Source organism: Chiloscyllium plagiosum, chromosome 2 (assembly GCF_004010195.1).
Source record: "Chiloscyllium plagiosum isolate BGI_BamShark_2017 chromosome 2, ASM401019v2, whole genome shotgun sequence".
NCBI lineage: Eukaryota > Metazoa > Chordata > Chondrichthyes > Orectolobiformes > Hemiscylliidae > Chiloscyllium > Chiloscyllium plagiosum.
In genome coordinates, this window is record NC_057711.1 from 104,624,183 (window position 1) to 104,638,485 (window position 14,303).

General features: G+C 40.3%; 1 protein-coding gene across 1 annotated transcript in view; it reads right to left on the reverse strand.

Moving 5' to 3' along the window:
• Positions 1-14,007, reverse strand: part of LOC122562489 (neuronal acetylcholine receptor subunit beta-3-like) — a 44,237-nt gene extending 30,230 nt beyond the window's left edge. The window contains exon 1 of the mRNA XM_043715327.1: positions 12,478-14,007. Within this exon, the coding sequence (XP_043571262.1) occupies positions 12,478-12,532 (55 nt within the window). The 5' untranslated portion in view covers positions 12,533-14,007. The remainder of the gene's footprint in view (positions 1-12,477) is intronic.
• Between the last annotated feature and the right edge of the window lie 296 nt (positions 14,008-14,303).

Sequence of the window (14,303 nt, forward strand, 5' to 3'; positions counted from 1 at the left end):
ACTAGAGTGAATAATAGAAAATGATGGGCTGAATCACACAGAATTGAAATATCCCAGCCCTTATTTTTAATCCATGCCACATTTATCGATTTATCTGACAATTGAAGTCAAGATAGGACAGTTCTGTTGAAATTTATTTTCTCATCAGTAAGGCTCATATGTTATTTGGGAGTACTAGCAATAGGGTGACATGGTCTCATGGACTGGATATCAATGGCTTTTTAAAACTTGGGCCAAATAATGAGTTGTTCGCATTGATTGATCGATTCCAAATCAGTGCAACAGTCAACTTACCTCATTAGAGTTAAAAATCACACATGAAGATGAAATACTTACCAGACAATCAATTCTTCATTGTATAATTTCAGTTACATCATACTGCAAAGTTTTGCTATAAATTCTGTGTTACGATCGAGCCCTCCACAATCACCTGATGAAGGAGCGTCGCTCCGAAAGCTAGTGTGCTTCCAATTAAACCTGTTGGACTATAACCTGGTGTTGTGTGATTTTTAACTTTGTACACCCCAGTCCAATACCGGCATCTCCAAATCATACCTCATTAGAAGTGGTGTTTAATTTGAGTCTGGCATTGACTAAAAAGTAAACAAAATTAACTCATTATTGATTTAAGCTGAAATCAAAACAGCAAAAGATATGTGAGTTTAATGGCTTAAAGGTACAATGTACTCAAATGTACTTACATTATAAGCAGGATTGTGGCGTTTGGAATTTTGGCCACTTGCTGTTTAATATTTTCAATCATTTCACCCCATCATAGATGATGGTGACATAGACGTTATGTTACAGGCTGAGGAAATCAGAGACCAGGAGTTCAAATTCCACTGCAGCATTTGGGGAATTTACAAATACATTTTTTAACAACTTAAATTTCCGAGTGCTGGCCATGTGGTTGTTGTAAAATCCTATTTGCTTCGCCAGTGTCTTAAAGTAGGAACATATGATTTAGGAACAGAAGTAGGACATTTGGCTTCTCAAGCCTACACCACCTTTCAGTAAGATCATGGCTGTTATATTTGCATTTTTAATTCTGCATTTCCATCAATCCCAGTTACTTTGATTCCCTTGTCTACCAAGAATCAACCTGTATGTATCTTAAAAATGTTCAATGATTCTGTTTCTAATGCCTTCTGAGAGAGACAGTTCTCAGTCACACTAGTCTTTGAGAAAGAAATTGACCTTGTTGTTATCCTAAAAGAGCAGCCGCTAATTTTTAAATTATGCCCCCTAATCCTGGACTCACCAAAAGAAGACTGCCTTTCATGTCCAACTTGCTAAGACTCAGGATCTTATGCAATTCAATCAAGTTATTCCTGACTTTTCTAAACTCCAGTGGAGTGAAGCCCAGTCCAACGTTGCCTCAGAAGATGTCCTCTGAACCACCTCCAGTTTCCTGACCCACAGGCCACAATCAGTGAAGGTTGGGACAATATTTCATCCTCACTAACACTCAATATTGGAGCCCCCCAGGGGTGCATACTGGAGCCCCCCCTACTATACTCACTGTATACCCATGACTGTGTCGCAAAATAACAAACTAATGCCATTTGCAAGTTTGCTGATGACACCACCATAGTTGGTCAAATCTCAGACAGTCATGAAACAGAATACAGTTGGGAGGTGGAAGACCTGGAAAAATGCTGCACTGAGAACAACCTAGCTCTCAATGCCAGCAAAACCAAGGAACTCCTTATTGACGTCCGACAGGATATTACGCATGTTCCCCTACACATTAATAGCACAGAGGGGGAACGAGTGGAAAGTGTCAAGCTCCTGGGAGTGGTCACCCACAACAAGCTTTCTTGGACTCTTGGAGCAGTAGATGTACAGGTTACAAAGGCCCAACAATGACTCTTCTTCCTCAGGCAGCTGAGGAAATTTGGCATGATGGCGAAAGCCCTTGCCAATTTTTATAGCTGCGCTATCGAGTACCATTCAACTGTACCGGAGACGGTTACAGAGAGTGGTGAACTCAGCCTGGACAATCACAAAGGCCAACCTCCTATCTATAGAATCCATCTACCAGGCCCGCTGTCAAGTAAAGGCTGCCAGCATTCTCAAAGATCCATCCCAACCTGGCAATGTTTTTCTACAACCTCTACCATCGGGGAGAAGATACAGAATCCTGAACACACGCACCAACTGGTTTTGTAATAGTTTCAAGCTTACTGTTGTTAGAATACTGAATGGGCTCACAAACTCTTACCATTCGCCTGTATCTGTGTTTTTGTTTTTGCAGCTGTTTACCTTTTATTTACTATCTATGCTACTTGAATATGTGATCTGCCTGTATTGCTTGCAAGACAAAGCTTTTCACTGTGCCTCGGTACACGTGACAATAAAGTAAATTCAATTCAATTCAATTCATCACAGTTCATCACAAATAATAACTTGCTTTTACTTAGGAGATCATTTCTGATGAAAAATTGGAAACAGGAGCTGCATGGTTGTGTTATGCTATATGATGAGACATGTCTGTTTGAAAGTCTGCTTTTAGCAAGTAATTTGGTCCTAATTTCAAATGATCAGTATTTCAATTTTGCTGGTGATATTAAATTAGGTATCTACAGGCTGGGCACTCACTTGCAGTTTGAAGACTATTTTCATGGAGCAGTATATAAGGACTATTTGCACCCATTTGCAACAGATGCGTAGAGTATGCTGGCTGATATGCCAATGGCATATTTTGAGATTGTTCAGGGTCTGATTGAGAGGTGGATGGGTTGTCAAATGTAGCATTGGAGTTCCTGTTGGAACAAGTACAGAAGATGACTTTACTCCTAAGGAAGAAGGAATCCGTCTTTCCCTCCTATTTCTCACATCCTACTACCGAGTAGAAGTTGGTGCAGATCTGCTTGACCTCATGCTCTCTTTCCATTCTACTATCAGAACAGAAATGCCCCTTAGCAAGATGTTCATGAACAAGAAGTCACAATGTTCTGGTACTCCTGTAAAGAGTGAATAAGATAGAGGAGTACAGCACTCACTCTATTTAACTGATGTCCTCAGAGAATTTGCAGAACAAATATTTCTCAAGTATGTGTGAAAGCTTTGTAAAATGTCTTAGAAAATCTTCAATGATGGCTTTCACAAGTTCTCTTCAAGTCTTCAGCACCAAGTAAACAGTAAAAGATAATAAAATGAAGTTGTGTTTAAAATCCTCTCAATGACATTGCTTATTGTCACTCTGCTAGAAGCAACTAGGAGACAGGTTTAGATTAAGTGCTAGTTTTCAAGATACAATGCAGTCTTCTTAATGAGCACTAGTAACCAATTTAACTGGCAATCCATCATATCTGATCCTCTGTCAGCCATTCCTACAGCAGAGTTCAATGTCTTTACTGAGAAGATATTTTGCACTAAACTTTGGGTGAATTGGTACTTTAACCACAACAGCACCCTATTCACCTGAGATTCTCTTTTCATACTTAATGTATCTGCGGAAAACTGCCTCATAACAGTTTATAAAAAATCTTTCAAATGGGGGAATTTGAATCTGGACCAGTTGGACAGGTGTGGAGGGCAGTGAGACCATTGGAGGGAGGATGGGAAGATGATTGTGAAACAGCTAGGGAATTAATCAGAGATTGAGGAGGAAGGAACGGGGACTGGGGTACAGAGTCACAGGAGATGATCTTAGTTGCCAAGCTGAAGAAATCTGCATGTTCCTTCCAGTTAGTGTTGACAGGAGAGTACTAAAGGAAAGGGCTCAGCCAGCCAGTTCATTATCAAGCTGAGGAAATCACTTCTCTGAAATCCTACTATATTAGGTGGATACAGTCTTGGAGAAGTAGGAATGATATTACTTGAAATTTGTTAAAGAACTAAGTCTAAGAACATCACATTCTTGAAAAGGCAGTAGGATTTACAACCAGGATTTCTCTATTGTAGCCAACTTAATTTTTTCTTATTAAAATATTGACCAAGTTTGTCACGTAATCAAAATGATCAATTCCAACTATGATCTGATTTTGATACAAAACTAAGGAAATCTGACCAGTCGGACTCTTTATTTTCAAAGCAGTTGGTGCTAATTTCTAGCATTATATTATTTAGAAGCACCATCTGAGCTTATATAGATTTATATTCTCTCTTGACTATCTATAAGTATGTAAATTTGTTTTCTTGTAATTTTATTTTTAAAAATGCTCATGACACAAAAAAATGAAGTGTTAATGACTACAAGTTGTGATAGGCTAGCATCATAAATAGTGGATGTCACTGATGGTGAGTTTGGAGGCCAGAAGGCATTTAAGTAAGTAGGATGGTGTTTGTACCTGAACTCCGACTATTTGACCACCATCAGAATTGAGTTCTGATTAGAATGAAGTCAATGTTGACTTTGGAAGAGTTGCATGATGATTAAGACCATGTGAGTTGTTTGGGGAATCTGGAACCCAGGTATCTGTACAAGCTCGACTGTCCGAACCTGGTCAGAACTTCACAACATAAGAACATAAGAGCTGAGAGCAGGAGTAGGCCATCTGGTCCTTCGAGTCTGCTCTGCCTTTCAATAAGATCATGGCTGATCTTTCCGCCTCAGTTTCACTTAGCTGCCCTCTCACCAGAACCCTTAATTCCTTTGTTGTTCAAAAAAATACTATCTTAGCTTTAAAAACATTGACTACTTCACTGGACAGAAATTTCTACAGATTCACAACCCTCTGAGTGAAGAAGTTCCTTCTCAATTCAGTGCTAAATCTGCTCCCCCTAATTTTGAGGTTTTGCCCCCTTGTCCTAGTTTCACCAGCCAGTAGAAACATGCTCTCTATGTCTATCTTATCTATTCCCTTCGTAAGTTTATGTTTCTGTAAGATCCTCCCTCATTCTTCTAAATTCCAATAAACATAATCCCAGACTACTCAGTTTCTGCTCATAAGCCAACTCCCTTAACTCTGGAATCAACCTAGTGAACCTCCTCTGCACCCCCTCCAGTGGTAGTACACCATTTCTCAAGTAAGGAGACTAAAACTGCACACAGTACTCCAGGGGTGGCCTCACCAGCTCCATTTACACTGGCAACATAACCTCCCTGCTTTTATACTCAATCCTTTTAGCAATGAAGGAAAAAGTTCCATTTGCCTTTCTAATTGCCTGTTGAACTTACAGAACAATCTCCTGTGATTTATGCATAAGGATACCCAGGTCTGTCTGAATAGTGGATGCTGCAACATTTTACCATTCATGTAACAGTCCTTTTTAGTGTTACTCCTACCAACATGGATGACTTCACTTTTATTAGCACTGTATTCCACTTGCCAGACTTTTGCCCATTCACTTAAAGTATCTTTGTTCCTCTGTAAAGTTTCACAGCACTTTGCTCTGCTACTCGCCTTAGTGTCAGCTGCAAACTTTGACACACTACACATGGTCCCCAAGTCTAAATCATCTATGTAAATTGTGAATAATTGCTGTCCCAATAATGATCTCTGAGGCACACTACTAGTTACTGATTGACAACCAGAATAGCACTCATTTATCCCCACTCTTTGCTTCCTGTTAGTCAACCAATCCTCTATCCATGCTAATACTTTACCTGTACTGCCATGCATCTTTATCTTATGCAGCAACCTCTTGTACAGCACCTTGTCAAAGGCCTTTTGGAAATCTAGCTACACCACATCTATTAGGTCTCCATTGTCCACCTTGCTCATAATCTCTTCATTGAATTCCAGTAAATTAGTTAAGCATGACCTTAAGGAAGACTGGAGGTTGGCTAACATGGTGCCACTGTTTAAGAAGGGTGGTAAGGACAAGCCAGGGAACTATAGACCAGTGAGCCTGACGTCAGTGGGTGGGCAAGTTATTAGAGGGAAACCTGAGGGACAGGATGTACATGTATTTGGAAAGGCAAGGACTGATTAGGGATAGTCAACATGGCTTTGTGCGTGGGAATTCATGTCTCACAAACTTGATTGAGTTTTTTGAAGAAGTAACAAAGAGGATTGATGATGGCAGAGCACGGTAGATGTGATCTATTTGTCTTCAGTAAGGCGTTCGACAAGGTTTCCCATGGGACACTGGTTAGCAAGGTTAGATCCCATGGAATACAGGGAGAACTAGCCAATTGGATACAGAACTGGCTCAAAGGTAGAGGACAGAGGGTGGTGGTAGAGGGCTGTTTTTCAGACTGGAGGCCTGTGACCAGTGGAGTACCTCAAGGATTGGTGCTGGGTTCTCTACTTTTCGTCACTTATGTAAGTGATTTAGATATGAGCATAAGAGGTAGAGTTAGTAAGTTTGCAAAATTGGAGGTGTAGTGGACAGCAAAGAAGGTTACCTCAGATTACAACAGAATCTTGATCAGATTGGCTAATGGCTGAGAAGTGGCAGATGGAATTTAATTCAGATAAATGCAAGGTACTGCATTTTGGGAAAGCAAATCTTAGCAGAACTTATACAATTAATGGTAAGGTCCTCAGAATATTGCTGAACAAAATGACCTTTGAGTGCAGGTTCATAGCTCCTTGAAAATTGAGTTGCAGGTAGATAGGATAGTGAAGAAGGCATTTGGTATGCTTTCCTTTATCGGTCAGAGTATTGAGAACAGGAGTTGGGAGGTCATGTTGCGGCTGTACAGGACATTGGTTAGGCCACTGTTAGAATATTGCATGCAATTCTGGTCTCCTTCCTATCAGAAAGATGTTGTGAAACTTGAAAGGATTCAGAAAAGATTTACAAGGACGTTACCAGGGTTGGAGGATTTGAGCTATAGGGAGAAGCTGAACAGGCTGGAGCTGTTTTCCCTGGAGCGTCAGAGGTTGAGGGGTAACTTTACAGAGGTTTACAAAATTATGAGGGGCATGGATAGGGTAAACAGATAAAGTCTTTTCCCTGGGTTGGAGGAGTCCAGAAATAGAGGGCATAGGTTAAAGGTGAGAGGGGAAAGATATAAAAGGGACCTAAGGGGCAACATTTTCACACAGAGGGTGGTACGTGTATGGAATGAGCTGCCACAGGAAGTGGTGGATGCTGGTACAATTGCAACATTTAAAAGTCATTTGGATGGGTATATGAATAGGAAGGGTTTGCAGGGATATGGACCGGGTGCTGGCAGGTGGGACTAGATTGGATTGGGATAGCTGTTTGGCATGGATGGGGTGAACCGAACGGTCTGTTGCCATGCTGTACATCTCTTTGATTCCATGACCTGCCCTTCATGAAGTCATGCTGAATCTACCCAATGAAACAATTTCAATCTAGATGCCTTGCTATTTCTTCCTTGATAATAGGCTCAAGCATCTTCCCCACTACAGATGTTAAGCTAATGGGTCTATAATGCCCCATCTTTTGCTTACCACCCTTTTTGAACAGTGGCATCACATTTGCTGTTTTCCAATCTGCTGAAACTGCCCAAGAGTCCAATGAATTTTGGAAAATCACCATATGCTGCTCTGGAGTCTTCAACCCCAACGTTTTGGCATGATGACACTTCGGCTCCCAAATACACCTTGGGATACTCTGTCTTAAGTGGTCAATTAACTGGTTACTTAAAGGACCCCTTCTACTGTCATATTAACCCAGCTGCACAGAGGCTATATTGCAATTTGACTTGCACAGCAGCTGAAATTAAGCTTGACAACTTGAGAGGTGGGGTCTAGGGGAATGGAAGTCCCTCAATCCAAGACATTCAGTGTCTAATTGAGAAACTGAACTTCTGGCAAGGAAGGGCCCACTCAGTACCAATTTCCTCGTCTTCACATGACCCCATTCTGTGAATGCCCCACTTACCTCACCCCTTAACATTACTTACTTGTGTTCCGTGTCACTCTGCAAGCATGGAAATCTGAAACCTGCCCTTCTGGCAGCAGTGACAGCCTCTCCAGTGACACTGCTGTGCACAAGATCTGCCCACTTTTACTTGGCTATCGGCTCTCAGTAAGTGACACCTCAGCTCCTGAATCTTGATTCCAAAGGAAGGGCCAACCCAACTGCCATGTTGGGTTGTATTTCATTGGGCTTTCCCAAGAAATGGCAGTGTGGTTCTCTCATCAGCTATTTGGGTAGCAGGCAAGTCTTCTAATGCCACAGTAAGATTCTACTTGCAGGCTGTATTATTTGGTTGTTTCTAATACTGAGTTAAATTCTTTGGCTTATACTTTGACATTAGTTTATCAACTGCAGGCAATAATCTTTGATGACATCACAAGTTACCCATAAATCACTATAGTAATCAATTCTTGCTATTCAAACCCTAAGGCATTTTTACAATATTTAATGTATTTGTTGATGTACAATTGAGGTTGGAGAGATCAAGAAGTCATTGAGTCACAGAGGTCTACAGCACAGTAGATAGACCTTCAGCCCATCATTTCTGCACTGGCAAAAAGAAACCACCTAAATATTCTTTTTCTAAACCCAGTACTCCATTGCACATAGCAAATTTTGAATTTAAAAAAGGCAGTGGATATTACCAAATACATACGTATCAGATTTAATTAATTCAGTATCAGAAACAAATCAGCCAGTTTTATTTAATTAACAAATAATAACAACTTCATTTCAAGCAAAATTTACTGTTGCAAAGGGAAAAAGGTTATTGATAATAGGTGACATGGTTCTGACTACCACCTATCAATATGCCAATAATCACCAGTGAGGATTTGAAGTTTGGAGCAGTGGTAATGGAATTAAGGATTGATGCATCACAGAAGGATGCCATTCAGTACATTGTGCTTGAGTAAGCTGTTTGAAAAGGGTGGTGTGATGCTGGTGTCATTGGACTAGACATCTGGAGGCGCAGGCTACTTTTTTTGTGGACATGCATTCAACATAGTGGCTGGTGCAATTCAAATTCAATGGACAAATCTAGTCTATAAAGCTAGTCTCAGTAATAGTGACCATGGTAACCATCATTACTTGCTATAAAAATCCATCTGGTTCACTGTTGACTTTAAGAGAGGAAATCTACCTTACTTACTGAATCAGACCTTCATGTGACTCCAGACCCATAGCAATATGATCACCCTAAACTGCCCTCTAAAATGTCCTATTAAACCATTCAGTTCAAGGATAATTGGGGCTGGAAAAAAGTGCAGGTCCATCCCATGAAAAAATAGTGAGTATTAAATTAGTTTCATTTGATTGTTGCTTCCCCATAGCCCAACAATATTAATCCCCATCAAGTTGTTATTTAATTCCCTTTTGAAATTATCATTGAGCCTGCTTTAAACACCTTCTGAGCCAATGTATTCTAGTAATACAATATGTAATAATTTTTCCTTCATATCACTGCTTTTGCCAATTATCTTATGTCTTTGTCCTTCAATTATAAACCTTTCTGTCACTGGTAACAGTTTTTCTTCATCCCTAAAGGAATTAAATATTATTTTATGATATTTAAATATTTTTATTGTATGAAATAAGTGCTACTTACATTATTTATGATCGTAACGAATAGTGGTAACTATAAGGATATAGATATGGACTATAAGTGTACTGAACTGAAACCACTCAGTATCATATGCACTGCAGTTAGCACAGAAGTACTTAGTCAGCAAGTAAGGTGTCTTTCATTGTCATCCAGCATTCTTGAAGTGACATTTGTCCAAGGGTAGCGTAATAGATGATGAAAGCCATATCCTCAGTGTTCAAGCCTTCAAAATCTATACACCACTCAGTCATCGAACATGTGATGTTTGTCATCCTGAATCTATATATGATAATGAACACTACTATTTATGGATGTCAGGAGAAGACAGAAACATTGTAACATCTTTATCATATGCATAATTGCAATCTAATAAAGCATTTACTTTTACCCTTGATTTCAGTTAATCTTTCTGATTAGCTAAGGATCCAAGTGCATAATTAGAATGAAATTAATACAGAATAATCCTTTAGAAAAAGACTCCCCACTGCTCTCACAGTTCTCATTTTACAGAAAATTACCAAAAAAAACTAATTTGGGGACAACTTCTGATTCTCTCTTGAAAAACTGGCACAACTTAACTGTACTAAACATTTAGAGAGTTAAAGGATTTGAATTCATTATTTTAGGAAATATTCCAGTGTTCCATTGGCACAATACCAAATTCATTTAAGCTGAATACATTGTAATTGCACCTACTCTTGAAAAGTACACAATTGGCTGTAAAGCACTACATTTGTGGTCTGAAAGGCAACGTATACATGCAGGCCCTGCTCATTTTTCTTTTCTCATGTCTGATATGTTTAATTAAAACCTCACAGTTGAGAATTCCAGCTACAATTATATTTTATTTCTTAATTCTAAATCAAGCAGCATAAATTATTATAATTACATGGACATGTATGTGTTAGAAAAACTCACTACCATGGGAATGCTTGAAGCAAATTGCTTAAGTGGAAGCTAGACAGATGCATAGGGGAGAAAATAATGGAAGATTATGTTGAAAGGGTTGGATGAAGTTGGATAAGAAGTAAAATCATAAGGAGCATAAAAACACTGACATTGCCAATTTAGGACTTGTGCTCTGTTCCTGTATTCTTTATTCTTTCTATTTTTCATGCAAGGAAAGAATTATTCCTATCTGAAAACAACAGAGTAATTCCAAAATATTAATTAACCATATTTTCAAAAATATTAAGTCAAATTTACAGCAAATGTCATTGTCTACCTTGTGTTAATGTATTATCAGTTTATATATTTTCATGTCTCTATCACAGGCTTTGGTAGGGATTGCACAGACTGACACGGTAAAACACTGAATCAAACAAGCCATGCAACAACAAATACCATTGGGGGAACAGCACAAAATAGGACAAGGTTTAACTATCAACAACATGGGAAAGAGTGCTGCCATATCTATGTATCTTTGGTCAATGTTTAGGAAATAAGTTTCACTCCATTGTAAAAACTGAAAAAAAACATACGATCCCAACAGGGATCTTCTGAAAAGCATCCCATCCTATACCGTAACCCCACATTTACCATTGTTAACCTACCTAGCCTGCACATTTCAGAACACTAGGGGACAATTTGGCATAGCCAATCTACCTAACCTGCACATCTTTGGATTATGGGAGGAAACTGGAGCACCTGGAGGAAACCCATGCAGACATAGGGAGAAGGTGCAAATGCAGTCACCTGAGGCTGAAATTGAAACTGTGCCTCTGGCGCTGTGAGACAGCTGTGCTAACTACTGTCACACCGTGCCATCTGTGTGGCAATCCAAAGAAAAAAATAAGAAATAATTTTCAAACATTATTTTGGACAGTTTTTCATGTTTAGACTATTTTGCCAAACTGTTGTCATCTCTACATTTATCAAATTACTGTATAACTACAATAGCTATGGTATAAATATGTCTAGCTTAAGTGGTGCTGGAAATCATTTATCTCTTCAAACCGCAGTCACCCTGCCTCTATTGCTGGTGAAGTGCTTTTGCCCGAAACGTCGATTTACCTGTTCCTCGGATGCTGCCTGACCTGCTGTGCTTTTCCAGCACCACTCTAATCTAGACTCTGGTTTCCAGCATCCGCAGTCCTTGTTTTTACCATGGTATAAATATGTTACGAGCATTAAATGAAGACAAACGATGAAAGGCTACCTTACTTGGAAATAATATTAATAAGTTAAATTAGCAACAAATTAGCAAATTTACAAACTGGGACTCCATTTACTTTCAAATGGATTTTCCAATGCTGTTCTACGCTTTGATGGTTCATTTATTAGCTCAGTTCTCTTTAAATGTTACCTAATTTGTATAATGGTTACACTGAAATTCGGCAAATTACAAGGTTTCAATATTTTAAAACAGGGCAAAAAAAGTCTGGCGGTGTAGAATCGAAATTGGAGATTGCAAATAGCACTATCCTTCCGAGATCTGTCCCATACCCACCATTCTCTCTTGAACAGAAACATATGAAAAAAGTCTAAGATCCAGGCGAACATGCCCCTGACATTATCAGATTAAGAATCAGCCAGATGGTGGAGCACGGAAACAATTTTTCTCCAGAGCTTATGCGTTTGCCTCGCTTTTTTCATAATCCGATTCATATATATATATGGTCTTTCTCTTTTAGAATGAAGCTTTTGTCATATTGTTTCTCGTTCAACTTAGAACGTCTTTTGCACTCGTCTGTGACGGAAATCTGAGTTTTACCAGGGCCAATTTACTTCGAAAATTCTGAGGCATATACTCTAAAATTAAACGATTGTACACAGAAGTACAGATATGCGAATTAGATCTGCCCGTTTACATGTGGAGTAGAATCATTGAGAGAGTGGATTAAGGCAAATCATTTCGCAAATCGGTTGTGGCAGAAATCTCCATTTTTATGGCTGATTTCTGCTCAGACGAGAGTCCAACGAGACAAGTCTGTGTCATATACTCGCAGATCTATCGCCTCGTCATTCAATTATTCACTGGCAGCGATTAGAAATCATGTTCAAAACATCTATCTTCCCATGTCTTTTGCTTTCAAAATGTAAATTGCGGTCCAGACTCTTGAACGATAGAGAGATGGGTGTCTTACCTGTTGTACAAGGCAGGGATAAAATACACATCACCAGGGCTAGTATCAACTGCATGTCACCTCTTCTCGGGGCAGCCACTGCAAACTCTTAGCCTTGAGATACAGTCACTGAAAGCTTCCTCAGCCCGAGACTGGACCCAACTTCTCCGCACCCCATGAAGGGAACAAGACAGGTCAGAGCAGGCGGGACAAATGGGTCGCAGAGTATCCCAGAGGGTTTCCAGTCCAAGAGACGTTGCATTAGCGGCGGAATTATTCAGCTTTTTGTTTATCAGAAATCTTCCAGTCTCACGGAGAGAGAGACAGCAAATTCCACTCCATCGATTTGCATAGGCTTTCAGCCGCGCTGGAGTGCTGAGGTCCTGCGTCCTAATTACAGTCGAGCTCTGCGTATGGAATTCGGATCTTATAGTTGGGGTGAACTGCTTCCCCTCTGCCCGTAGTATATATCATCACTCATTGGCAGAACGCGAAAACTGTCCTGTTCAGTTAACGAATGTACTTTGAATTAAAATCAAGTGAATTCCCCTTGATGCAATGCATGTGTTAGTGCTGTGAAAGTGAACACTGTCTTTGTGTGTGCGTGCTGCTGCGTGCAGGAGAAATAATCACTCATGGTGAATTTTATAGAAATGTCGATGGAGGTTTGGTGCCATGCAGTAGAAATACATCACCAAGAAAGAGACTGAAAGATGCTCAGGATACACCTAAGTCAGATGTGCACCTGTAGAGAGAACGGACGCTGCTGAGGGTTCAGATCTTACACTCGAACTGGAAACGTTACTGACACTCAGCATTTCAAAGGGCCCAGGATTAGGAAATATCTACACACAAGAGAGAGGAGAGTCGTAATGTGCTGAAATGCAAAACTGCTAAGTATAAGTGGACTGAAGTTGTATCCAAATAGATCAGCAGGAGGAATAGATGGGCATTGAAAGGGGCACTTTCTAAGAAGGCGGGGTAAAGGGGGAGATGGAGGGACACTCGACGAAAGGGCTACGGGCTCCAGAATTCAACTCTGGGTCTCAATTCAAGAAAGACACGTTAATCGGGATGCACAGAATCTCACCAATGTATTGAAACCATATAATGCCTTTGTACAATGGAGTCACACAGAACTTATTTACAGTTATAGGCCACATAGCGCAATGGTTCTATGCTGTTGCTCATGCTCCACACGAGGCTCTGCCCTTCGACCTCCATGAACACATCCCTCGATTTCTCTCCCTCATCTATTTACCGAGATTTTCCTTTACTGAAATGGTATTAAGCGCATTCCCCGACCTGCTGAAGGTTAAATTCGTTCCAACCCAACCGGATACGACGATTAGTTCAACTACAAAATCGTGACATGCCTCTAAGTGACCGTTGTTAGCTGAGCACTGCACAGGAGAGCAGAAGATCGCCCACCTGAACTATGCACGGGCTGGCACTGTAATTCAGCACCGCGGACAGCAACAAAACACCACTGTGGCGCCAAAAGAGAAAATGCTGGAAAATCTCAGCCGGTCTGGCAGCATCTGTAAGGAGAGAAAAGAGCTGACGTTTCGAGTCTAACTGACCCTTTGTCAAAGCTAAAAAAAAGGGAGAAATACGGAGGTATTTATACTCGGCTGAGAGAAGGTGTGTCATGGCTCCAGAAGCAAAGGTAACAATAAAGAGAACACTGAGAGAGAAAAGGAAAGCAGTGAAGGTGGACAGGGGGAGAGAGACAAACGAAAATCCTGTCAGAGAGAAGAGCAGTACTTCCTCAGGGTAGGCATTCCTGGAAGAGAGGTGGCATTGCCAGTCTTCAAGGCTGACCTTGGAACACAGGAACGTCTCAT